The 27,619-nt window shown below is 42.8% G+C and overlaps 1 protein-coding gene across 2 annotated transcripts; it reads right to left on the bottom strand.

The window, feature by feature from the left end:
* ENO2 (enolase 2) lies at nucleotides 1-27,545 on the bottom strand. 2 transcript variants are annotated; one of them, XM_070742046.1, is made up of 12 exons: nucleotides 27,330-27,545; nucleotides 19,599-19,700; nucleotides 15,950-16,045; nucleotides 15,625-15,683; nucleotides 14,290-14,359; nucleotides 9,888-10,021; nucleotides 8,720-8,942; nucleotides 8,391-8,588; nucleotides 8,081-8,282; nucleotides 7,853-7,961; nucleotides 5,472-5,530; nucleotides 1-703 (listed from the first exon to the last, which is right to left on the bottom strand). In XM_070742046.1, the coding sequence occupies exons 2-12, from the start codon at nucleotides 19,681-19,683 to the stop codon at nucleotides 634-636; spliced, it is 1,305 nt and encodes a 434-aa protein (XP_070598147.1). In that variant the 5' UTR covers nucleotides 19,684-19,700; nucleotides 27,330-27,545; the 3' UTR covers nucleotides 1-633. The 2 variants fall into 2 exon arrangements, with proteins under 2 accessions (XP_070598147.1, XP_070598148.1); XM_070742047.1 differs by lacking the exons at nucleotides 15,625-15,683; nucleotides 15,950-16,045; nucleotides 19,599-19,700; nucleotides 27,330-27,545 and adding an exon at nucleotides 15,220-15,288.
* Between the last annotated feature and the right edge of the window lie 74 nt (nucleotides 27,546-27,619).

Raw genomic sequence — 27,619 nt, forward strand, 5'->3', positions numbered from 1 at the left:
ACACTGATCTAACACACACACACACACACACACACACACACACACACACACAAACACACACTGCTAGTAATTAAATTGTATTTTGAGGCTGGTAAGAGCATATATTCCCTCACTTGTTTTTTCTCTCTCTCTCCCTCTCTCCCTGTCACACATACACATGGAGCAACCAGTTACTGACAATATGCAGCACACAGGTTTAAACACAACTCACAGGGATCAAAACATAGATGCTGATATTGCAAGGGACAAAAACCACAAAAACACCATCTTGTATCCACAAGCAAATCACAGCCTGGACTCCAATTTTAAGGACAACCTTCAAATGTGCAAAATACTGGCCAAACACCAGGGCAAACATGCTGACACCATTTTGTACTTGGGTTATAACGATGACTCAAGCAGGTCTAAACAGCAGACACTGCGCAACACAGGCCAAGCTGACTTGCAGCACTGCGTCATGACAGGCAAAAGGAAGCGTCCCTCTTTGCATATCCTGGGCAATTCCAGCGAGTGGGTCTGAGAAGACCAGGAGCAGGAGAGTGTGCAACAAGGACGATGGGAGGTGTGATCTAATGGGCACTCAGAGTCTGTGCACTGAAATAGCAGGCATGGCCGGACTGTGCCAGGATGCATTTATAGGACACTTGGATTACGGAAGTTGTGCCCAGCAAAGCGAGCTTCATCACCCAGTTCTTCTTCAATCCTGTGGAAGGCAGACAGACAGTTAATGGACTGTAATACGGGTACCGTTTCCCCCCGAAAATAAGACACTGTCTTATATTAATTTTTGCTCCAAAAGTTGTGCTACGTCTTATTTTCGGGGGGTGCCTTATATTTCTCAAATAAGACAAATTCACAGACAGAAAAGCTGACCCCCCCCCCAAAGAAAGTGTACCGTATGGTACACTGATTACGGTACGGTACCTGTCAGTATGGCACACACACACAAACGACGGCACTTATATGGTATAACAGTATACTCCTGCTATTGCAGCTTCCGGCCACCAGAGGAACTACAGTCTACGCACTGTAGTGGAGACTGTAATGGCGGTGAGACAGCAGCAGACTGTGTCTGCTGAACTGGACGGTACAAAGCGATGGAAGGGGCCAGCAGGGGACGCCACATTATTACGGTACCGCTATGAACAGCTTTGAATGGTACCATATGATTTTCCACCGTACCGTATGTAAACTTGACTATGCCTTATTTTCGGGGGGTGCCTTATATTAGCAAATTCTGCAAAACCTCTGACATGCCTTACTTTCGGGGTACGTCTTATTTTGGGGAAAACAGGGTATTATGGGTATTGGCCACATACTAGATATAATCCCCCAAAAGTTAATTTAAGGTCGGAACACCTCCTTCTGTGGAACCCGATGAATGACAGTGTACTATAAAAGTACAGGCTATGAACTGGAACCATTTTTTATTCGGCTCCTGTTTTTACATTCAAACCTCTTCAGGGCTCTTTGTGAGGAAAATACAGTTCTGATGGGAAAATGTGTTGTATTTTTAAAAACATTTTGCTTGCTGTTGCCATTAAATGATTCAAAAAATGAGGGCCTGATATATCTAGGGGATACGGGAAACAAGTAGCAACAAAGTTTGGTAGCAGTTTCACTGACTTTGTAAAACAGGCTACATGATGTCCTAGGGCAGGGGTGTCAAACTCACGGCATCATGTTGTCGTCACATGATGTATTATAACTCCCCCCTCTTCGCTATAGGCCAGTGCGTGATGCAACCAGCCCACGGTTGCGAGTTTGACATCCCTGTGCTAGGGGGAAAAATCCAACTCCTGTAGGTAGTGATCGGCACACCCCAAAATATCCCCCCGCGCACCCTTTTCCATGGGCGCGCACTCCCCATCCCCCTGCCAGCCCACGGGGCAGGCGGGGAGGTGCCGGCAGTAGAAGGCGCTGCCCCCCGCCCGCCCGATCCACCCCCGCTCCTTCTCTTCCGCCGAAAGAAAAGCGCGGAGGCTGCCTCTTGAGCCTCCCGTAGCTCCACCCCGCTTCGCCCTGCCTGTCATCCTCCGTTGTGTTTTTGGGGTGGAGCGGCGGGAAAGCCCTGTGCCGGCCAGGAAAGCCGGCTTTCCGGGAAAGCAGTGCGCCTTTTAAACACACTGCTTTCCTGCACCTCTTTCCTGGGGGGAGGGTGGCCTCCTCCCCCCCCCCCCCCGCCCAGGAAAGAGTTGCAAGGGAACATTGGTGATCGGTCTTTCATATTGCTGTATTGTAGAGGAATATTCACTCATTTCTCCATGCTGCATTGCTACAGATCAGTCACACTCAGAGATGAGTTCCTCCTGGTTCAGACTGGTTCACCCAAACTGGTAGCAACTCGTGGTGATGTCAAGATGACGTCACAGAAATGGTTTGGTCAGTGCCAGTCTGTGGGCGCCACCCTCTTTTTAAAAAAGTTTTTAATTTTTTTTAAAAAAAATTGAATTGTTTTTTATTTTTTTCCTTCTGGGCATCTGTAATGTTGAGCAGGTTTCTGCCACTGTGCATGCGGTCGCCATCTTGTTTTTGGCTTTTTTTAAAAAAGGATTTTTTTTGTGACTGCACATGTGCTCACGAGAAATGGCCCCACCGAGGAAGCAAACCGGCAGTGAGGAAAGTTAGAAACTACCCCTGGCCACACTGGAGGTTTTTATAGCATGAACAGCTTATCTTAGGCATCCTGCCACAATATTTCAGTGTGGTTTAGCTATGGTTTGGCTATTCCAAATTTGTTCTTTTTCATGCACTCTCTTGTTGACTTGTTACCATATTTGACATCTCCCTCCTGCAGAGTTATCAAGCTTTCTACTATGGTATCATTTTCAGTGATGCTAAACATCTAATTTTCATTTCAGCTTCATATACCCTTCTCTGTTACAAAGCAGAATCCATGTTTTCATCAGTGATTACAGGTAATTCAGGTTCTGAAGTAATAAAATCTTCAAACCACTACTGTTGCCATGCTTCATGATTCGACCAAAGTTCTAAACTGAATAATAGAATAATAGAATAAGAAGGGAACCTTGGAGGATTTCTAGTACAAGCTCAGGCAGGAGACCCTATATTAGTGATGGTGAACCTTTTTTCCCTCAAGTGCCGAAGGTTCTACACTATCCTGCCTGCACAAGTGCCTACACCCATAACTCAATGCCAAGGGAAGGCAAAAATTGCCTCCCCTGCCCTCTGGAGGCCCTCTGAGGCCAAAAACAGCTTGTTTTCCAACTTCTGGTGGGCTCAATAGGCCTGTTTTTCACCCTCCTCAGGCTCCAGAGGCTTCCCTGTGAGGGTAAAAATGACCTCTCTCATCCCCCCCAGAGGCCTCTGGAAGCTGAAAACGCCCTCCCAGAGTCTCCATGCAACCCGAAAATCAGCTGGCTGGTGCGCACATACATGGTGGAGCTGAGTTAGGGCAACGGCTCGCGTGCCGGTGGATAAGACTCCATGTCCCACCTGTGGCAACAGTGTCATAGGTTCGCCATCACTGCCCTATACCATTCTGGACTAATAGCTTACCAATCACTTCTTAAAAACTTCAGTGTTGGAACATCCACAACTTCTGGAGGCAAGTTGGTCCACTGATTAATTGTTCTGTAACAAGCTTGTAACAGAATATTCAGTTGCCACCAGTCCTATTGATAGCTTTGCTACTTAGAAGAGTTCCCCTTTAAACCCATCTGTCTATAGAACATGCTTCCACAAGCATCAATGTTCATAACAGGCAATGGCTTTTCACCGTGCTCTGAGGCATCCATTGGGTGTTAAGATAAGCAAGAACGCTGATGCCACAACCCAGTCCAAGCTTCGTCTCTCTTGTATGCATGTACACAGGAGTGGAGCTTCAGTCACAATGTTGGGAGTGCCATCTTGCCTATTTTGATCCTCCAGTAGAGGATCAAAATTATGCTAACGATGCTATTCTTCAATGAAGCTCATTTTACCTGGGGTCTCTTCTGATGATGAAACAGTGATTTTAGCTACAGTTAGATAGGTCTGCAGATCCTTGGCTATTTCTTGCTTTTATTTCGGGCTCCTAATTTTGTGCTACGTGTCAGTTTAGTGCTCTTGGTATGTTTGTGATAGAATAGCAATAATAATTCTTGGGGACCCTAATTATTGTTCCAAATCTTTTATTTCATGACTATCAGTTTTTCTGCATCATGGCCTTATCCCCCCCTTGATCAGTGATGGAAGACCTATGGCACAGGTGCCACAGGTGGCACACGGAGCCATATCTGCTGGCACGCGAGCTGTTGCCCTAACTCAGCTCCAACGTGCAGGTGTGTGCCGGTCTGCTGATTTTTGACTCTCACAGAGGCTCTGGGAGGGTGTTTTTGGCTTCCAGAGAGCCTCTAGGGGATGGGGGAGGTTGTTTTTATCCTCCCCCAGCTCCAGGGGAGCCTTTGGAACCTGGGGAGGGTGAAACACGAGCCTACTGAGCCCACCAGAAGTTGTGGCTGTTTCCAGCCCCCAGAGGGCCTCCGAGGGGGCAGGGAAAGCTGTTTTCGCCCTTCCCAGGCATTGAATTATGGGTGTGGGAACTCATGCTTGCATGATAGGGTATGCACACGTTCTTTTGGCACCCGAGGGAAAAAAAGTTCAGCATCACTGGTTCATAGACTGGCTGTAAATGAAGCTAGCTTTAAAATGTATTTCTGGGCTGTAACCTCTTCTTTTACTTTAGCCATAGTGTTCCCATAGTATTCTGCCCAGATGTGGACCATGATTTCCTGCTGGTACATTGTCCTGCTTCTTTACCCCCAATACCTGTGCCAGAAATGCAAGCCTTAACCACTCACCTTTCCGTGGGCTGGTTCTTAAGAGCATGATTTCCATTGACAAATCTCATTTTCCACAAGAAAATGCAGTAAGGAGAGAAAAACAGATGTGCAGGATGTTTTATTGGGTACTGCTAAAAGACTTCCCTCTGGAGGCCCCTAAGAAATTGGCCTAGAATAGCAACTGAAAGAGATTCCCTGCTGTTTCCATCATAAGCTGACCTTCAAAATGATCCTTAGAAGAAGTTAGTCTTTGTTCAGACACCTGAAAGACCTGCAATATAAGGATCTCTACTCCTTATTCTCTTGGCTATTCTCTGTATTGGGCAGCTGTTCTGTAGCAATCAAGAAACAACAGGATCAATCTGCTGTAGCAATGGCCTGGGCCCAAGGCAAGGCCAGCATTAGGTAGACAAAGGTAACATTGAAGATGCCAAACTGTTTTGATGACTTTGTCAACCATCAGAGCACATGCTCTAGTGCTGTGTCCGTGCTTGCATTGCTGTTCAATAGCAACAGGATCCAATGAATCTCTAGCAACAAAAGTTCCCCTTTGTTATATTTGTCCAATCCAGTGGGACAGACTTTTACTGGAAGATGATGCAGGCTGATATTCCCATCTCCCACAACTCACTCACTCTCTTTCCTCACCCACAGGCACATCGACTTTACTTCTCTCACATTTCTTACCTCATTAGCTGATTATATTTTGCCAGTCGCTCAGATCTACATGGAGCTCCAGTTTTTATCTGCAAAAGGTCAATGTCAATTCTGTAATATTTTATGGAGATTCACACAAGCATGTCAATTATAGGCAAAGGCAGCTCACCAAGAATAAACATTTTCTGTGCTTATCTGAGCTCTGTCATGATATGAAAGGGAGTATGAGATGAGGAATAAACCTAAAGTAAACTCTCTCTTTTTTTTTTTGCTAACTGCAAAATCTGCAAAAGTTTGCTTAAACAGGGGGAGAGGAGGGAGGGGAGAAGAAAGAGACCATTCTCTTGTTACCAGAACTTTGCCTGTTTACTTTCCTCTGTTCCCATATTCTGCCCCAAACTTGTTAACTGTCAAGCAAGCTGGAAGCAAATGGATCACACACACCCCTCTCGGCCCTAGAAGTTGGATGCCCGTCAGAAGAAATTGAGAGGTGGGAGCAATTGGATCTTCACTGCACAGCTGTACTTAGCTGACATGTTTCTGTGTTTCTTGGAGCAGCCGTTCAGAACCTGTGGGTCACGACCCCTTTGGAAGTCGAATGACTCTTTCATAGGGGTCACCTACGACCATCGGAAAACACATACAGTGATATCTCGTCTTACTAACTTAATTGGTTCCGGGACGAGGTTTGTAAGGTGAAAAGTTTGTAAGACGAAACAATGTTTCCCATAGGAATCAATGAAAAAGTGATTAATGCGTGCAAGCCCAAAACTCACCCCTTTTGCCAGCCGAAGCGCCCGTTTTTGCACTGCTGGGATTCCCCTGAGGCTCCCCTCCATGGGAAACCCCACCTCCAGACTTCCGTGTGTTTGTGATGCTGCGATTTCGCTGAGGCTCCCCTCACTGGGAAACCCCACCTCCGGACTTCTGTTGCCAGCAAAGCGCCCGTTTTTGCGCTGCTGGGATTCCCCTGCAGCATCGCAAAACCACGGAAGTCCGGAGGTGGTGTTTCCCATGGAGGGGAGCCTCAGGGGAATCCCACCAGCGCAAAAACGGGCACTTCGCTGGCAACAAAAGTCCGGAGGCGGGGCATCCCAGTGGCGGCAGCTTGGGTTTGTAAGGTGAAAATAGTTTGGAAGCAGAGGCAAAAAAAATCTTAAACCCCGGGTTTATATCTCAAAAGGTTTATATGACGAGGGGTTTGTAAGACGAGGTATCACTGTATTTCCAATGGTCTTAGGAACCAAGACACTGCTCCTTTAACCATCTCCAGGGAGGTTCACCCACATGCAAATAGACTACTGCAAAAAAAATTAAATCTGTACCATGGGGACTTCTGAGCATGTGTAGAAGCTGAATTTCCAGCACTGTACAAAATTGGCATTGTGTACTCATGCGCGCGCAAAACACAGGCAGACCTACGAGGCACAGCCACACAGTTCAGGGGGAAGCAAACTGGCAGTGAGATAAGTTAGAACCCACTCCTGAGTTTCCTAATAATTTTATTATTTTATGACTGGGGGTCACCACAACCTGAGGAACTGTATTAAAGGGTCGTGGCATTAGGGAAGTTGAGAACCACAGCTTTAGAGGAAGATATTGAGGTTACTGGCACCAATCACAGAGTAATAGAATAGTGGAGTTGGAAGGGGCTTGGAGGTCTTTCAGTCCAACCCCCTGTTATTCCTATGCTTTGAGCGGAAACCAAGTCCATTTGCTGCCGTGTTTCTGTCCTTTTCGTGGCCTATCACTTTTTCTGGAAATCACCCCAGGTTTCAAGACTCAAAATACAGCTTCCTCATGGAACCATTTGTTCTGTCCCAGTCTTTTACTTTACCCACATTGTCATTCTTTTCTTCTGAACAAAAGGAAACAGTGCTTAAGATGCTAAATTAGGACTAAGGAGGACCAGATTTAAACTTATACTAGCCACGAAATCTCAGTGTATGACTTAGGCAGATCTCTCTCTCTCTTTCTCTCTCTTTGCTCAAGCTATCACACAATGTGGTTGGTATGGAAAACATGGGATGAAAGAATAAAAATTACCCCAACTGTTTTGTCATACAAATATGTTCCATATTGTATCTTATTTTGGTCCCAGTTCTGCTGGGATGGTATTAAGGTATGCAACATTCCCATTTACACATAGTGTCTTCTTGGTTTATTTATTTATTTATTAGATTTATATGTCTTCTTGGTTATTAGAGTGACTGATAGTTTGCATCTGATTTACTGAAATGTCTACTCTTTTTAAACACTTTTGTACATTTTTCTCCGACTATGCTCATTTGTATCAGACACCAAATCAATTTTGTTTATTAAGATTCTTTCTCAGAAGTGGCAATATTCTTGCTCTTGCCTGCTTCTTCCTGAAAGGAGACAAGACATGATTTTCACTAGTTAGAACCTACCTGCCCAGTACAGAGTCCCACCACCAGGTCAGCAATGAAGGTGTCTTCAGTCTCCCCTGATCGATGACTCACCATCACCCCCCAGCCATTCTCTTGAGCCAGTTTACAACTGTAAATGAATAGAATAAACTCAGTGAATTTGCCTCCTGAAGATAAACTTTGGAACTGTGAATAGGTACTTGGTAGCACAGTGGCTGTTGGAGAATGGAGTGGCTTAAGACAACTCACGCTTGAATAGCTTCAGTGACCGATCCAATCTGGTTGACCTTAAGCAGTAGACAGTTGCAGGCCTTCTCCTCAACCGCGTGCTCAATGCGCTTGGGGTTGGTCACTGTCAAGTCATCTCCCACTATCTGAATCCCTACGTTAGCTGTGAACTTTGACCAGGCTTCCCAGTCATCCTGGTCAAAAGGATCCTCAATGGATACCACTGCAAAAAGGAAATGAGAAAATGACAATATGCCCCAGACTGACAATAGAGGAAGACTCGGTGTCTTTAGCGTCAGTAGGGAGGCTTCGACCATATGTAGTCACTCACCTGGATAGTCCCGTACAAAGCTCTGATAGAGGTCACCCAATTCCTCAGCAGAGATGTAACGGCTGGGATCATCAGGGGATTTGAAGTCTAAGTCATATTTGCCATCTCTGTAGAACTCTGATGCAGCCACATCCATGCCGATCACAATCTTATCCGTATAACCAGCTTTCTCAATGGCTTCCTTGAGCAGCTCTAAAGCTGAAAGGCAGGTTATTTAGGAAAGGATTATGTCTTTAAAGAATTTAGAACATCCCTTCTAAGTGAGATTTTCAAAGACTTCTCTTTTAAAGTACAGTATCTCTTGGTGTTGTACTTTCCCTCCCCCTCACCTTCACTGTTCTCCAGGATGTTTGGGGCAAAGCCCCCTTCATCTCCTACGTTGGTGGCATCTTTACCATACTTGTCTTTGATCACACTCTTGAGGTTATGGTAGACTTCAGCACCAATGCGCATGGCATCCCGGAAGCTTTCAGCCCCAACAGGCAAGATCATAAACTCTTGCATGGCCAGTTTATTTCCAGCATGGGATCCTCCATTGATCACATTAAAAGCCTGGAAGAACAAGAACAAGAAGAGAGGATCTTCAGTGATATATCTTAAAGCACCATACTAGAATTGTAAATTACGGTCTGAAATTGTTTTTAATCACAATGGCTTCTTTCATCTCTAAATAGCCTAGGTATTGCAATTGGTTGCCGATCGGTTTCCAGTCACAATTCAAAGTGTTGGTTATGACCTATAAAGCCCTTCATGGCATCAGACCAGAATACCTCCGGGACCGCCTTCTACCGCACGAATCCCAGCGACCCGTTAGGTCCCACAGAGTTGGCCTTCTCCGGGTCCTGTCGACTAAACAATGCTGTTTTGCAGGACCCAGGGGAAGAGCCTTCCCTGTGGTGGCCCCGGCCCTCTGGAACCAACTCCCCCCAGATATCAGAGTTGCCCCCACCCTCCTTACCTTTCGTAAGCTCCTTAAAACCCACCTCTGTTGTCAGGCATGGGGGAATTGAGATATTCCCTTCCCCCTAAGCTTATAAAAAAAATTTATGCATGGTATGTCTGTATGTATGATTGATTTCTTAAATTGGGGTTTCTTTTTAAATTAACTTAAATATTAGATTTATTTATATCGTTTTGTTACTGTTGTTAGCTGCCCCGAGTCTGCGGAGAGGGGCGGCATACAAATTTTATTAATAAATAAATACATAAATTGAATAAAGAGGCAAAGAACATTTTGTTAGAAGTAATTTGCTTTTAAATAGAACAAAAATACCATGCTTATAACCCTAACCCTAAATATAAGCTTTGAAAGTTCCTACAGTATATTTAATATGGATATAAAACTAGCATGGATACAAAGGACTTTACAGTTGTATGGTGTGTATTGGGGGAAATCCAGGTCTTTTGGATCCTTGTTCAATCTGTTGTTACCTGACTCTCTGCTCCATACCGCAGTTTTATGGGTGTGAAATCAAGAAAAGAAATCAAGATTCTTACAGGGACGGGCAGAATGAGATCTGAATTTCCAGCCAGGTCAGCAATATGACGGTACAGGGGTACATCCTTCTCTGCTGCAGCAGCTTTGCAGACAGCCAGGGAAACTCCCAGGATGGCATTAGCTCCAAATTTAGCTGTGAATTTTGCAAAATGGATTAGAATATAGCATAATCAGAGATTACAGCAAAAGATATTTGATCCAAGCTACCCCACAGCTACCCCACAACATCTGCTACTTATCTGGCCTTGGGTTCCCCTGCATGGCTTTGATAGTAGCTTTTAATTTTACCACAAACTTTTCCATCATGTTTCCTACCCGAGAGTAGTCTGCAAACAGTAGCAGTTCATTTGTTTTGAGAGGGAGGCTAGCATTCCCTCCTCTGTTCCCCTGAACTTTTCAGCTAGAGTCCATTCTTGGTGTGCTGGGTTTCTCCTCATTGTGTGTTTGTTTGTTTGTTTGTTTGTTTGTTTGTTTGTTTGTTTAACTGCTATGCCGCCCTTCTCCTGAGACTTAGGGCGGCTTACAGCATCTTAGAAATCTACATAAAAACAGTATACTAAAAACCCCACAATTAAAACTAAATAAATAGATTCACACACCACACATCCAACATTCATTCCTTGGGCGGTGCAAGATGTCAAGTTTCAATGGAAAGCGCTCAGGCGGTAAAAGTTTTGGGATGGAAGGATGCGACAAAATGGACAATGCAAAATTGGTATAGGTACATGGTGGACCATATTCAATTTGAAATCATGGATAAAAGGATAAATTTGGATAATGAAACTGACTTGAGACAACTGAGGGGACGGTGGGACAAGGTAAGACGATATATGACGAGTAGAATCCGAGACCAAGCTATAAGGAATAAATTGGAATCACTCTATAACATGTAAATAGATATATTGCTCTTGGGTTAAAATGGTCTATACAAGAAACACCCCCGATTTGGTGATGGGGTATGTGTGTTTGTCGGGGTGGTGGCCACTTTTCTCTATACACTGTTTTATGTTGTGTGTATTAAAATTGTTAAAAATCAATAAAAATATTTTTAAAAAGCCAGTAAGTTAAAAAAAAAAATGAAAATGTTATTAAAAAATAAAAATAAAAATAAAAAAATAAAAAATAAAAAAATAAAAAGTTTCAATGGAATGGCCCCAAGTCTGTTGGCAGAGATGGGTCTTCAAAGCTTTGCGAAAGGCAGGGAGAGTGGGGGCAGAATGAATCTCTTGGGGGGGGGGTCATTCCTGAAATGTATTCTTGCTGGTCTCCGTTCGGCTGGTGAGTATGCTTATTTGTTCTAAACTAACACAGAACATAATTTCAATTAGTATTGATTTGGAGCCACTGTGTAGAATCTCCAAAGCCAATTTTGATCCTGCCAAAATGCATCCACTCCAAGCACTACTGGCAAAACAATCCATAAGGAGGAGTCCAGCATCGAAAACATGCATCCAAAACAAGAGAGAGAGAGATCAATTTAGCAGAACAGCTTTATACTGGCCTGTCCTGTTGCTTTAGTGGGATGGGTTATGTGTTTCTAGCGACCTCATTCAGACATACATTATTTGCATTGTTCTTTGCAGCGAGAAGACTAGTAAGACTTCAGCAATAGAGTGATCAATGCCTGGAATACATTACCTGACTCTGTGATTTCTTCCCCAAACCCCAAAAACTTTAATATTAGACTGTCTACAGTCGACCTCACCCCATTCCTAAGGGGTCTGCAAGGGGCGTGCATAAGCGCACCATTGTGCCTATTGTCCCTGTCTTACTGTTCTATTGTCCTAATTTACCTGTACCTACTTTGCTTATATTTATACCAACACCTGCTGTCTTGAACATGTTTTTGACAAACAAATAAGACAGTGGCAGTGCTTAGCAGCCTAAGTCTATCCCAAAGGAAGAAGAAAAAGAATCAACAGATAGATTGCATTGTTTCCAGTGTGTGTGGAAAATAGGAGGGACTATTCCCTCCCATTCCCGCCCCGAGTCTTTGGAGAGGGGCGGCATAGAAATCTAATAAATTATTATTATTATTATTATTATTATTATTATTATTATTGTTATTATTGTTATTATTGTTATTATTGTTGTTGTTGTTATTATTATTCCCTTTTTGACTCATCATTTTCTTTCTTATTTTAATCTGATTTTTTTTTCACATTATCATCTTTTTTGTTTCAACTTTCATCATTTTACTTGAAAAATTCCAGAATTTTCCTTCACAAATTCATAATGTACTATTGTGAGGAAGACTGGGGAGATTTGTGTAGGAGTGAGAGATCAAGAAAAATGTAGAACAATTCTAGGGAGCTCTATTTAGAATTCAGCCTCATTCAATGCCGTTGGAATTCTTCTTCCCATTAATTCTCTAACATGGGAAAGAATCTATTTCGGGACCAAAATTATATTCAGCATTGCGTGGCGTGGTGAGAGCTGCACCCAGAAACTGCTATTGCCAGATAAGATGTGTAGTGTCAAATGGGAAAATGATGACGTCAAAGCAAACCCAAAATAGTATACAGTATGTGTTTGTATTTAGGAAGCATAAAATAGCAAACAAAAATAAATGTTTTGCCTTCAACTGTAGGCAACCTTAGCAACAAAGAATAGATTAATGTAGGAAGTGGCATAGATAATAATAACACATTTGACGTAATTGTGTCTTTTGGGACAAAAGGGACAAGACAAGTAAGCGTCAAATAAGTGTTGCTTTTTCATTCTATTGCCTCCTTATATTTGTGGTCTTGGGCTCTGTTTATCATACCCAGAACTGAAAATAAAGAAATTTAAGGAAGGGGTTTGTGTGTTGCTTTGCTTAAGCCCCATCTCCTTCTCTTGCAATTAAGAATCTGCAGTTTATTTGCTGGCCCCAATCCTTTGCCTGCTTTATTTATTTTATTTTATTTTTATTTATTTTGTCCAATACACAATAATACACAATGAAACTTATAGATAGTGATGGGCGAACCGAACCTGCACAATTCGGGTCCGTACTGAATTTTGCAGTGTTCTGTATGCCGAACATGAACCCGAAATTTTTTGAAACTTCGGGCAAAGTTCGGGGTCGTGTTCGGCGTTCGGAGTTTTGACGTCACCGCCAGGTTGCTAAGGACGCCAAGGTGATCACTTCCTGGATTCCATGGAATCCAGGAAGTGATCACCTTGGTGTCCTTAACAACCTGCCGGTATACGTGACGTCAAAGCTCTGCCCCCGGAATCTCTTGGTGGGATTCCCCGTTCGGGTTCAGTTTCAGTTCGGGTTCGGCCGAATTTTCTGTAAAGTTTTTCTGAACTTGCCGAACCCGAACACCGTTGGGTTCGCCCATCACTACTTATAGAGGATATAGGAGATATAGGAGAGACAATAGGACAGGGGAAAGAAGGCACTCTAGTGCACTTATGTACAACCCTTACTGACCTCTTAGGAATCTGGTGAGGTTAACTGTGGATAGTCTAAGGGTAAAATGTTGGGGGATGACACTACAGAGTCCGGTAATGAGTTCCACGCTTCAACAACTCGATTACTAAAGTTGTATTTTTTACAGTCAAGTTTGGAGTGGTTAATATTAAGCTTGAATCTGTTGTGTGCTCTTGTGTTGTTGTGGATGAAGCTGAAGTAGTCTTTGATAGGCCGGACATTGCAGCATATGATCTTGTGGGCAAAATTTAGATCATGTTTAGATCATAGTTCTAAGCTTTCAAGACCCAGGATTGTAAATCTAGTTTCGTAGGGTATTCTGTTTCAGGTAGAGGAGTGAAGGGCTCTTCTGGTGAAGTATCTTTGGATATTTTCGAGGGTGTTAATGTCAGAAATGTGGTATGGGTTCCAAACAGATGAGCTGTATTCTAGCATGGGTCTGGCGAAAGTTTTGTAAGCTCTGGTAAATAGTGTCAGATTGCAGGAGCAGAAACTACGTAGGATTAGATTAACAACTATTGAGGCCTTCTTGGCTATATTGTTGCAGTGGGCTTTGGCACTTAGATTTTTAGATACAGTATTAGTATTCCAAGGTCCTTGACCGAGTCAATTTAAATTAAATTTAAATTAAATTAAATTAAATTAAAATAATTTAATTTTTGGATGTTTGTCAGTTTACTAGTCTCAATTTGCCTTCTTGCTGGAGCATAAGAATACAATGTGAAAGGAGTGGTTTTTGTGAGCAGTGTTACTAAAAACCTCCCACTCTCAATTAATCGTGATTTTGTTCTCCTTTGACGTTTGAATTGGATTGAAAGGAATACAACAGTGCTGACACTCCAAATTGCAGTTCCCCCACCCCACTCTTGCCCTACAGTTAGCTATTCAGTCTTAGTCTTACTGGATTGTGTACCCTTTTGACCTCCCTCCCTTCATGACCTTTCCCCAATTTTTTTTATGAAGAAAAAAGTTGGGTTTACATTTATTCTCTGTGCCATCCATTTCCAGCATGAGGTTGTCTATCTTCTCTTGTTCTACAACCGAAAAGGCCTGAAGAAAGAAAGATTCATCTCTTAAACAGAAGAAATCTGGATAAAACTACCTGGTAAACTAACTTTAGCTTCATTGAAATTTAGTCCTCTAGCACAGCATTCACTATTTGATTGAACTTCATTGGGGGGGGATCTTCTGTCTTTTGATAATAAATATGTCTTTATTTATTGTCAATAAATAAAAGGCGGGGTAAAGATAGCTGGAAGAAAGGAAGCATTTCCAGCTGTCACTGTTTTCATGCTCCACATATACAGAAATGGTTTGAATGCAATCCATATTATCTCTGCTTCTCTCAGCTTGCAGTGCTAAAAATGTGAAGCAAAAAGTATTAACCAGTCCTCAATGTTACAGATTTAGAAGCACAATAAAACCTTTTACAAGAAAGAAAGGAAGGAAGGAAGGAAGGAATAAAGAAAGAAAGAAAGAAAGAAAGAAAGAAAGAGGGAGGGAGGGAAAGAAAAAAGAAAAAGAGAAAGAAGGAAGGAAGAAGAAAGAAAGAAAGAAAGAGGGAGGGAGGGAGGGAAAGAAAAAAGAGAAAGAGAAAGAAGGAAGAAGAAAGAAAGAGAGAAAGAAAGAAAGAGAGAGAGGAAGAAAGAAAGAAAGAAAGAAAGGAATAAAGAAAGAAAGAAAGAAAGAAAGAGGGAGGGAGGAAGGGAAAGAAGAAAGAGAAAGAAGGAAGAAGAAAGAAAGAGAGAGAGAGAAGGGAAGGAAGGGAGGAAAGAAGGAAGGAAGGAAGGAAGGAAGGAAGAAAGAAAGAAAGAAAGAAAGAAAGAAAGAAAGAGTAGTGGTAGATTGGCGCTTCATTATTCACCCCAGTTACTGAATGTAAAATGCAAAAATGTGTTTCCCTTGTTTACATGATCCAAAGCTGAGGAGGAGAAACAATGCAATAGTTCCCTCTAATGGAGAAATGAAGTGTCTGTTTCTCAAAATCCCACCAAGCCAAACCATCACCATCATATCCAGTATTGCAGTATTTCAATTATATATCATCATTGAGCCAAAAATGAACCAGATTGTGTCTGCAGTGCTATCAACATCTTGGGAAGAGAGAAATTCAGAACTGAATTCAAACTATTACAGAATCCTTGTGTGGAAGTGCAAGAGAGAGAGAAAGAGAGAGGGAAAGAGAGAGAGAAAGAGAGAGAGAAAGAGAGAGGGAAAGTGAGAGGGAAAGAGAGAGGGAAAGAGAGAGGGGGAGAGGGAGGGAGAACAGGCATAGAAGCAAACTATAGGAAGATTAAGACTAAAGGGCAACTTACAGAGTTCACAAGAGCAGGGGCAATAGTGCTGTTGATGTGATCCACTGCCTGTAGAACCCCTACAGACAGGGAAAATGTGCAGAGTCACACAGAGGCAGTAAAAAAAAAAAAGAATACAGAGAGATTGTGATTTGTGAGTCTATCAGCTTTTCTGAGTCATTTCAATTTGCAGAGATTTTACACCATAACATCTGCTGTTGTTGCTAGTTCAAAAGCAGGTGGCAGTCTCTGTGTACACACACAGACACACAAGTAGGCATAAACAACTAGTGTTCCCTAGCATTTGTTCCATATTGTTTGGTAATTCCAGTTCTAATGCCCCTACCTTTGCCAAGGAATCGGGATTTGTCATTGTCACGCAGTTCCAAAGCTTCATAGATGCCAGTGGAGGCACCGCTTGGCACAGCTGCCCTGAACATTCCTGAGAAGAAAACAGAACATGGGAATTTTTCATAGAAATAATAGCGTAGATCAGGGGTGTCGAAGCCTGGCAACTTTATGACCTGTGAGAGAATTCTGGGAGTTGAAGTCCAGAAGTCTTAAAGTTGCCAAGGTTGGATACCCCTGGTTTAGACCTAAGCAGTGAACTACTATCTCTTCTGGGTACCCAGCTGCATTCATTAAAAAAAAACTTTAAGTATATCATTATTTCTTAAACCAGTGTTTCCCAACCTTTTTTGAGCCGCGGCACATTATTCATATTTTCAAAATCCTGGGGAACACTGAACGGGGTGGCGGGGGGGGCGCGGGGGGCTAAAGAAAAGTTTGGACAAAAAAAATATCTCTTCCTCCATTTCACTCTATTTCTCCCTCCCTCTTTCTCTCTCTTCCTTCCTTCCCTTCTTTCTCTCTCTCCATCCCTCTTTCTTTCTTCCTCTCTTTTTTGCTCTCTTTCTCTCTCCCTCCTTCCTTCCCTCTATGTCTTTCTCTCTCCCTTGCTCTCTCTGCCTCTCTTGCTATCTCTCTTTCATTCTCTCTCTTTCTCTCTCTTTCTGTCTCTCTTGCTATGTCTCTTTCTTTCTCTCTCTCTATCTCTTTCTCTCTCTCTGTCTCTCTTGCTATCTCTTTCTCTCTCTCTCTTTCTCTGCCTCTCTTGCTATCTCTCTTTCTCTCTCTTTCTCTGTCTCTCTTGCTATCTCTCTTTCTTTCTAGCTCTCTATCTCTTTCTCTCTCTTTCTCTGTCTCTCTCTTGCTATCTCTTTCTCTCTCTCTTGCTATCTCTTTCTTTCTTTTTCTCTCTCTCTCTTGCTATGTCTCTCTTTCTCTCTCTCTCTGTCTCCCTCCCTCTTTCCTTTCTATCTCTCCCTCCCTCTTTCCTTTCTATCTCTCCCTCCCTCTTTCCTCCCTCCCTCTTTCCTTTCTATCTCTCCCTCCCTCTTTCCTTTCTATCTTTCTCTCCGTCCCTCAGCGGCGGCAAAGAAGAAGGAAGGCAGGCTGCAGAGGGCACCGAGGACAAGAGTGCTCGCTCGCTCCCTCGCCCTCTGATTTCCCTCCCTCGCTGCTGAAGGGACGAGCGCGGGCACGAGCGCGCGCACGGGCCCGTTGCAAGAAGGGGGTTTTTGCTTTTCCCCCCCTTCCCCCGCCTCACGGGAGAGAGAGAGAGAGAAAGAGCAGCGCCCTGTCGGTTCCGAACGCAGCAAGGGAAAGCGGCCTCGAGCCGAGTGCGAACTGCAGGATGCGGCAAAGGACTCCTTGCCAACCAAAAAAGGGTGGGGGTGGTGAAGGCAAAGCCTGGGAGGCGGGGAAGGGAAGAGCGGGAGACCCCCAGACAGAACGGCTGAGGGGAAGGAAAGACGGAAGGAGGGAGGGATTGAGAAGTGAAGCCAGGGAGGGCTGAGAGAAAAGGGGAGCGGCGTGCGCGAGAGAGGGGCGGGGCGGGCATTCCCGAAATGGACGGAGAAAGCCCTCTCTCGCAGCGAAAGCACTGCCAGCCAGGGGGCTGCGAGAGAGGGCTTTCTCCATCCCTTTCGGGAAAGCCCGCCCCGCCCCTCTCGCAGCCCCCTGGCTGGGAGCGCTTTCGTCCCGAGGAGATGAAACTGCAGCCGCAGCCGCCGCAAGAGAAGTCGCGCCCCAAGGCAGGGGGCGGCAGAGGAGGAGAGGGGGCAGATCGGGCGGGGAGCTTCGCAGCACACCTGACCGTGTCTCGCGGCACACTAGTGTGCTGCGGCACACCGGTTGGGAAACGCTGTCTTAAACACATGGTAAAAACAATGTAGGCAGTTATTCCATAAGAAATATTTGTGCTTCAATTTTCCAAAGCTATGGCCATAGTTACAACTATATTACAAATGTAATTATAATACTTTACATTAATACAATTAAATGTCATTATTGCAATTATGGTTATTTAAACGATATAATTCAACATGTATCAAGCTATCTGTCTTTCTTTAAAACAATTTGAGAATACCTTTCATAATATAATATTTAGGGTCACTGAACTGGCTTAAACTCTGTCCCAGCCAACATTTGCAAAGAATGCTTCTATTTTTAAAAAATATGCTAAATATATTGCTTCTGCAATGATCAATTCCTATCTCATATAAAGGTTCATAATCATTTTTTGAATAATTAATTCCAGAAAACTAACATGCCATTTTAAGCATCCCTATAAGTATTTAAGGTTTAGTGTGATCCTGGCTAGTAAATGCCTGAGAGATATTTCTGAAAAGACACGACTGAAAACAGTTGTTCCTTCCTGTGTGTCTTAGTCTTTTGCAATCTTCGGGAATTGAATCTTACAAATTATCCAGCCAACAAATAGGCTTTAGTCAATAGCCAAGCCTTTGATCATTTTTTCTTTCCTTTAAAATCCATTGCTACTTACAAACTTGTCCTTTACTTATTTTTTTTGTAGCTCCCAATCTTCTATTTAATTTATGTTCTTATACAGACCTTTTATTTGTTTGAAGAGCATTTTTTCCTGCTTTCTTTTTATATACCATTATCTTTTATTTACCATATCCTATTCCCCACCCCCCAAAATAAGACATCCCCTGATAATAAGTCCAATCGGGCTTTTGAATACATGGCAAGGAGGCCAAGCGCTTATTTCAGGGTTAAAAAAAAATACAATACAGGGTCTTATTTTGGGGAAAACACGGTAGTTGGGAGATGGCTGGAAAAATGAACGTGCTTGCTTGGCTGTTTACTGTCAACCCTGAAGCTGATCTGGCCGAAGCCATCTTGGAGCTTCAGTGCTGCCACATTGGAGCGAGGGATAGGGAGGGGATAGCTGGATTTGTGTAGTCAAAATAAAATGCTTTCTCTTGGGAACTAAGGACATTCTCACACCTGGCTGAAGGAAGGAGGGGTGATGTCACCAGACCAATTGACCCTACCTTCATTGGGCCATGTGACTGACGGACGGGGGGGGGTTGAGGGGGACATTTTCACTTTTAATTAGGTGAAAACCAAGGAGAGATGATTTTCACCAGATATGTGCCAATATGATATTTCCAATAAAGCTATTCTTTGAGTAATCCACCTGCCTTGGAGTTTTTGCTTTGGGTGGGTCTATTACTTGGACCTTGACATTTACCATCTGACATATTTTGCTTCCTTTTCTCTGATTTTTGTGTTCTATTTCTTAGAACTGGACTAAACTGGGAACAACCCACCGCTGTTCTAGTGCAGTGTTTCCCAACCTTGGCAACTTGAAGATATTTGGACTTCAACTCCCAGAATTCCCCAGCCAGTGAGTGCTGGCTGGGGAATTCTGGGAGTTGAAGTCCAGATATCTTCAAGTTGCCAAGGTTGGGAAACACTGCTCTATTTCAACTAAAGCTCAGATTTTTAGTAAGGCATTTGATAGAGATGGGAGGAGAAAGTAAACACTGTTCAATCTTTCTGTCATTTAGGGTTGGTAACACCTGGCCTTTCCTGCTCACTTCCTTTCAGTACAATAAATCCATTAGCTCAATGCATGGCTTGCAGGAAAAGAGGCAAACTGCTTCTTCCTTGTCAGTTTTTACCTTTGGAGGTATACAAATCCACCTCCACAGTTGGATTCCCACGAGAGTCTAGGATCTCCCGAGCACGGATCTCCTCAATGGACATTGTGGAAATGGGGTTTCCTGAGGGAGAATAAAGATAGAAAGCCCAAGAGAAGAGAATGGAAGACAGAGTTAGCTTTGAAATTTTATTTTATTTTATTTTCCATTTCATGTTCATACAAATATCAAGGCATATAACCATGCATATATTTCAAAAACATATGTAGTTACATAATTATCTATTTCTTAAGTAATCTTTTTTGTATTTATAACAACCCCTTTGTCTTAATAATTGGTTATCAGTCTGTATTCATTTCCCTTTTTCTCCCTCCCCATCTATTCTCAACATTTAAAGCCCTACATGGCATCGGGCCAGAATACCTACGGGATCTCCTTCTGCTGCACGAATCCCAGCAACCAATTAGATCCCACAGAGTTGGCCTTCTCCAGGTCCTGTTGACTAAACAGTGTCGTCTGGTGGGCCCCATGGGAAGAGCCTTCTCTGTGGTGGCCCCGGCCCTCTGGAATCAACTCCCCCCCCAGATTAGAACTGCCCCCACCCTCCTTGCCTTTCATAAGTTATTGAAGACCCACCTATGTCACCAGGCGTGGAGTAACTGAGACACCCCCGGTCCCAGACTCATATAGTTTATGTATGGTTTGTTTTGCATGGTTTTAATGATGGGTTTTAGATGTATTTTAAATATTGGATTTGTCACATTGTTATAATTGTTGTGAGCCTCTCAGAGTCTTCGGAGAGGGGCGGCATACAAATCTAATAAATTATTATTGTTATTATTATTATCCCTCCTATCTAAAACTTTCATCTATGATTTTTCACATCCCTGTTTCCATCAAAAAGCTCCCTCGGTTAGAAATAGAATTTAAGTGTACAAACAGTGTAAAGAATGTGAAGGATAAAATGGGGGTAGTTGGTAATGCCATAAAAGTCTTAGATTGTGAATACAAGTATGACATACAGCCCTGGCTCTTCAAAGTAGCTGGTGCAATTTTTTAAGGTGCATTTAGGCTGAAGGCGTATATTTCAATAATCTTGCAGCTGCTGTGCAGATGAGTCAGCCAGCCTGAGTAGAACACCCTCACTGCCTACCATCTGATTTTGGAAAAGCTACAGCAGGTCATTTGTTTTTCTGGTAATAAGACCCTCTCAGCCAGAAGCCTTTTCTTTAATTCTTCAATTTAAGGACTCCCTGGGAGGAAAATGCTCTCTGTTCTTCCTATTCAGATGTTTCATGGTGCTGTTCCTGGCATTGAACAGACACACTGAAGTTGCATCCTTGGGAGCAATGGCTCGAATGAAAGACTGTGTCTCTTTCCTGGCAGTCCAGGACTCAGGAGGACCTCTTCCCACTTAGGATAGGCAACCAAGGACATGGCAGAGATTCGTAGCCTTACCTTTGGCTGGAGCAATTTCTTCAAAGAGAAAGACATTTTACATAGGCTTGGAAGTAGTTACACCTTTTTTTGGAGGTGGCAGGGAAGGAGAGAAACTGCCTGTAGCCTTGGGAGAAAAGTAGTGGTGCAAAGAGGCACTTCAGTTAATATCTGCCCTATTTTTTTTTTCTGCCCTGGCTTCCAATGTTTTGTCTTCATAATAGCTGCACAGCTGCTCTGTGGGCTGCAGTCTTACAACAATTCTCAGTCTCGTAACAGCCCGACAGAGGCCTGGACTCTCCAAATGGATCAGAATGTCTTATAAGGGAACAAGGTGCTGCCTCGTCATTCACAGAGCCAGCCCTACTGCTGGCTTATGGGGAAAGGGACTTGTTTCATGGCAGTTCAATATCAAGAGACAAATAGCTGAATGTCTTAAATTAAACTTGAATAGAATAGAATAGAATAGAATTTTATTGGCCAAGTGTCATTGGATACACAAGGAAGCTGCAGTAGAGTAAGATGAAATTGTCAAGTTTGAGAGCTTTGGTTTTTGCTATGGAAATGAAGCCATACTATACTTGGCATAGGGAGTGTTGTGGTTGGCTCTGGCCCAGCTCCTGCCCCAAGGAATGTGGAGGTGGATGCAGGGGAAACATCAACATGTCATAGGCCTGTTTTATTGCCAACAGAGGCAGGTAGTGAAGTTTCCTCGGAGGAAAGTGGGGGTGACTTGGAAGAGGGGAGTTTGGCAGACAGCCCAGGAGGAGATCAATCATCCTTATCATCCCTGGATTCTGAACAAGAATGTATGACACATCCACGCATGTGTAGAGTGATGCATAGGAGACAACAACTGAAGTATTATTACAGGAGATAAATGAGGCCACCTGTGGTTGGGTGGGGCTGCTGTAATCAGTGTTACAGATAAAAGAGCAGCCTGCTGTTTTAGCCTCATGGCAGTTTATCTGATTCATAGTTTTGTCAAGATCGTGGTTTTTGCTGTTCAAGATTGTGTGTGGACTTTCTGGACTTTAGAATTGGACTCAATTTCCCAGTAATTGGATTGCATTTAACCTGTGCCTTGTGTGTACCAGTAAATCCCTTTGACATTTAAAAAGGGAACTGTTTCTGTTTTTCTGTTGATAAAGACTTTGGGTTTTCCTTCTATCGTGTGGTGTGTGTCTTTCTGGACTAATTACCCTATAATTACGGGCAGTTGAGACACACTGGCAGAACAGCGAGGGAGGCAGGGAGGGAGAAAGGAAAGAAGGAAGGAGGGAAGGAGGGGAGATCTGCTTTTTCCTCAATTTGCTGTTGTGTTTTCTTCAGAGGGCATTTGCCTCTGCTTCTGACCATGGTTGGTAAAGGCATCCTCAATGTCTATTTTTCTGCTGGGTCCAACAGCATTGACTTCATCTTGCTCCAACTCCGGAGGAAAATTTAAATTGTCTTTAGTGTTCATGGTGCTAATGTAGGATTTCTTACTTTATTCTGACATCTCCAAAAGTAGCCTCAAGCCCATGAATTATGTTAGGATTTGTCACTTTGGAGGGCAACCGGGTAACTGGTATTAACAGATGTAAAGGTAGACTGGATGACAATGTGGAAAGCACGTGCCATGTTGATATTCAGTACTTCATCACAGACTGTGCAGTTAATGTTTGCAGATATTGTTCTGTTAGAAAAATGTGCTTTCTTCTACTTTTATATCATCCCAAAAAAAGAGAATAGGCACCTGAAAATGGTGAGGTCGGATTTATTTGAATTCAAGAATCAGAAGGCTTTAAAAATAATTTATTTCCTCCTGCTTTGGCCCCATGTCTATTCCCTTCCAATCCTACAGCTTCCTTTAGAAAATGATGCTGTGAAATTTAGACATGAATTGCTTAGATCAGGGGTCTCTAACCTTGGCAACTTTAAGCAAAGCTGGCTGAGGAATTCTGGGAGTTGAAGTCCACAAGTCTTAAAGTCGCCAAGGTTGGAGACCCCTGGCTTAGATCACATACCTATTGGTTCTTAAGGTCTCATGCCATAGACTGCCATAGACCATGATAAGACACTTTCTACTTCTAACCCAAACTTTAAAAAGCACAATAAATTATCCGTAATGGGAAAATTTGCCTTCCAAATTATTTCCCTTTGCTATCAAACAAAGGGAAGTACTGTATTTTAAAACTGATGGCAAACGTATAATGGAACCCAAACAAATTTTAAATTAGTTTAAAAGCTAATATGTGCTGTATCACACCTTCAGACTATCAAGTCCAGTTCTTTATTTTCTCGGTAGCCAGCTAGATGCTTGTGGGAGGCCTCAGCATAGGAGGTGAATACAATAGTATCCTGCAGTTCATGTTCCCCAGTAGCTGACGATTAGCTATTTGGCTACTGTGGTTTCTCCAAATAATTATGGAAATTGTATTTTGATGAAGTAATTGCAGATTCTTTGTCAAAAGTCCTCATTCAATACAGTGCAATTTTTATAAATGAAGAAGTAACAATGAATGGCTTGAAATACTTGGACTCTAGCAGTATACAAATGAAGGTGCATTATGCTGTATGAGACCTGACCAATGTATCAGAGGTGGCACCAGGCAAAAGCAATGATATATATATCACAAGAGGATTAGAGATGGAAAATCCAGATTTGGACTTCGTGGCAGAATCTATTCAGGATGGTCATCTGTACAAATCCTATTAAAATAAAGAGGAGCTATGCCATAAGGAAAATAGGACAGTTCACTACGTAGAATTACTTTCTTATGAATTCCTTTATGCTCAAATTGGACTCACCTTTAAGTACTGTTAATCCACCATAGGTTTGCTCCATTATATTAGTTATTAATGTTGTATACTTACTAAATTTAAGTATAAATAAATTTAACTGTAATTAAAACTAACCAGATTATTCTCAGCTCACCTCTGGCCCCAAATAAATTCAAAATCTTTTGGTTCTCTGCAAGAAACTCCAGATCTCTGCAATTCTTGAAGATAGGTAGTTTCCCATTGACAAGTACCACTATATTAGTCTCCCTTTTCACCTGGTAGACCACCCATCTTCAAGAGGGGTATCCAGCACTAGCAGTAGCAGGAGATCGTAAGTTTGGCCACCTTTCCATCTAAGCAGTTTTAAAACCTTATGTGGAACTGTCCTTGCAAGACAAAACATTAATACACTATTCTGTTTTATAGTTCTTTAATGGCATTAGTTTGAGTTTATACTGTGCACACGTCTTGATTGTAGTGATGTGGAGGTAATAGTGACCTTTCCAGATAATGCCATTATTGTAGCCTAGTATCCAAAGTGGTTGTGTGTGTGCGTTACCATCATTTAGCAGAGCATGTGCTCTTTGCAAGGACTGAAATTTATTTATTTATTTATTCAATTTTTATGCCGCCCTTCTCCTTAGACTCAGGGTGGCTTACAACATGTTAGCAATAGCACTTTTTTAACAGAGCTAGGCTATTGCCCCCACAATCCGGGTCCTCATTTTACCCACCTCGGAAGGATGGAAGGCTGAGTCAACCTTGAGCCCAGGCAACCCAAACTCTATACCACAAATAATTATTCATCATTCAGCATGTTTACAAATTGAGACATTTGGCTCTTATTCTTCTAGCTCTGCAAATGTTATTCCTAAATTCTGAGATTGATCAGAATCAAACCTATATGTTTTGAACTGTAAAATCACAATTTAAGAATAAGAATAGTAAAGACTAAGGGGAAAAGTTGCTTCCTTAAATGAATTCTAGCTACCTCTGAGGTCTGTGTGCAATGTTCCTTTCTTTCCTGCGTTCATAGAATAGACAAGATATTCACAGCCTTGCCTCTGATAAAAACTACATTCCTCTTGTCCCAGCATGTGCAGTTTTACTGGGGAGATGAAGAATATAACAACTTATTTTCAGTGGATGTATTTATTTGCTACGAAGCACAGCTCCCTCCTTTAACCATTTTAGGTTGCAATTTTAATTACATTATTTGGAAGTAAGACATACTGAACCTAACTGCTTTTATATCTCAGCAGATTTATACCCATTCCACTATTCTCTTAGCTCCTTAGAGGAGCCAAACGCAGCTAGCATAAACACAGCATGTACAAATAAATTACTAGTAGAGCTAAGCAACTCCTCAGGATTACTGCCTTACTATAAAGAAAATTTTATTTTTCCTTCAGGATGTATTCTTATTTTTAATTAAAAAGGCTATTTACCAATCATGCTATTTACATTTTACCTGAATAATTTACATGTTATAGATACAAGACAGGTGTTTGACCAGAGATACCAAGTAATCACAGAGAAGGTCTCATGCCTAAAACAGGGAGGCATTTATTGTAAAAAAAAACTACAATTCCTTCCTGAATCTCAGAGCACTTCTCACATAATTCTCCCTCGTCTCCAATCCAGGTCTCAGAGAGATCTAGGCCTACTCTTACTATAAGATTGTGTTATGTGTCTTCTGACCATCTCTAATATTCTGAACATAAAGATGTCAAAGATATAAATGAAGCGTTCGGGGGGGGAAACAGTCCATTGCCTCATTAGCATGAAAGTAGGGGGTCTACCCATTCTTATCAAAAGCCTAGAAAGTAGGCAGATCCAGAAAATAATGCAGAACTCAGCTTCCTTCCTTCCCAGAGAAATCTCCTTGCAATAGTTAGTTGGCTTGCCTCCTTGCTCAACCATACCCTTCTTGCCCGGTGCTAAACTGTAATTTTTTTTCTTTTTTAGCAATGACTATAATCTGAAAGGAACCTAAGAACGATGAAGTCGTATTGCCCTTTAGTGTCATCAGGAAGATATTTATGGACATTCCTCTACCTGCACCACAGTGATGCAGACGCAAGGCTAGAGAGCGGAATGAAAGCCACAATAGATGGAGGAGAGAGAGATTTATGAGACTGGGGGTGAAGGCTGACCCAGAACGGGCAAATGAAAAGACTAAGCATAGAGTATAAACTGTGGCGGAATTAAGTTTTCCTCTTTCCTATCCTATCCATTTTAATCCATAAAAATAGAAGTCACTTTGCAAGAAAAGCCCTCGGGGTCTTTAAGTGTCAGTCATTATGGCTGGTATTTTCTGGCCCCTTAAAGTATATATTCCCCCCCCCCCCACCAGCCACTATTCTGACCTGTTATCCCAGACTGTCACTCTGAGAGGGCAAGATTCAACTAGCTCAGAAATTTCTCTGTTCTAGTATCTGGAGATTTATTTATTTCTTCTCTACATTCTGTTTTGCATTGATTGGCGCCTATATTGAGGATTCCATTAGTCTCAGCATTTCTTTGGCAGGGTCCAAAAACAATCTAGAATTCTCCATTCATCAGCCCTATGGATACACTTGAGTCATCCCAGTACTGATTGAGGTTAGAACATTTTATTGGCTTGCATCATCTGCTTTGACCCTGTCCTTCAAAGGCTCTTAGGTTCAGAAAAGCTGGGTTTATTCAAGCTGCTTTCCTGACACCATCCCCAGTTTCTTCCACCAGCTCTCTCTTTCCCATTCTCCCATACAAGTACAGTACTTTCCAAACCAGCAGTAAGAAAAATCAGAGGAACCAGGAGGATCAGTTTGGTTCTGAAAGGAGGTCAGGCTCAGATAAGCAGGGATAAGGATTGGCCAGGGAGGGGGAGAAGGAGACACAGTTGAGGAGCCTAAGAAAGCCACGAGAAGCTGTTTGAATGTTATGTCTGCCTGGACTGCAGCTCCAGGCTTTCAGATAAGGCTCTGGTCGCACGAAACCCATCCACATCTTCATTTTCCCAGATGCCAGCAAAAAGATGGAAAGCACACCACCATCTTAAGATGGTGCAACAAGAGATTATCAGGCTGCCATTGCTTTCCTTTCAGGATCCCAAAGTGGAACACAGATGTCCAGTGTTATCACTCTGTGTCAATCACAGTTGTGGTACAGTCTGCAGTGGCACCATCTACTTGCCTATGGCCGGTGATAATGGGAGAAACTCAGCTCACCTTTAGCGTGAAAAAGACTTGTCAGGTTCCCTGCACATCTCTGTTAAGGATACATCTTTTTTTTTCTTTTTGGTCTCCAACTCTCAACTCTAGAGTTCTGATCGGGCATCACAAAAACAACATCCAGAGAAAGGAATTTGCAGCCACCAAAGGCGAGACAGAAAGCTCAGAAGGTCATGTGTTAGAAAGCTAACATTAAAAAAATTCAGAATGGCAAAGACAATATTTGTAATACTTAAAGGAGTCGTCTTTAAGAGGTAATTGCTGAGAACCAGGGTTAAGTCACTGGGAGTGGAGGGGGGGGGGTTGACAAGGGAGATAGGGGGCTGGCACTTACCCTCCTAGTGCAGTGCTGCTAAGAGGAGTTAGATGGCGAGCTGAAAGATGCAGGACTTGAAGGGAAGCTTCTGTATCCTCTGAGCCAGTAGCTGGATGAGCAGCAACAGCAGCAGTGGTGGGATAGTGCCGCTCCTGATAGGGCCAGGATGGCAGCATGTGACCTAGAGCCGACAATGAGTCAGGATTTCTAGGGAGCTTTGCAAACAGCACGTAGAGGATGGAGTGACTCGGGAAGGGAGGGGGAGATAGTGCTGCAGAAATGGGATAGCAAAAGCAACACGCTTTGCC

The sequence above is a fragment of the Erythrolamprus reginae genome, chromosome 2 (genome assembly GCF_031021105.1).
Source record: "Erythrolamprus reginae isolate rEryReg1 chromosome 2, rEryReg1.hap1, whole genome shotgun sequence".
In the NCBI taxonomy this organism is placed as follows: Eukaryota; Metazoa; Chordata; class Lepidosauria; order Squamata; family Dipsadidae; genus Erythrolamprus; species Erythrolamprus reginae.

What these genes read in the sequence shown, in the direction of transcription:
- ENO2 (XM_070742046.1), bottom strand. Translation starts at nt 19,683, where the DNA reads ATGTCCATTGAGGAGATCCGTGCTCGGGAGATCCTAGACTCTCGTGGG. An exon ending in TGGGACTCTGTACTGGGCAG is followed by an intron (nt 5,531 to 7,852) that starts GTAGGTTCTAAC and finishes GACCTTTTGCAG; the next exon opens with ATAAAAACTGGAGCTCCATG. An exon ending in AAATATAATCAGCTAATGAG is followed by an intron (nt 704 to 5,471) that starts GTAAGAAATGTG and finishes TGCCTTCCACAG; the next exon opens with GATTGAAGAAGAACTGGGTG.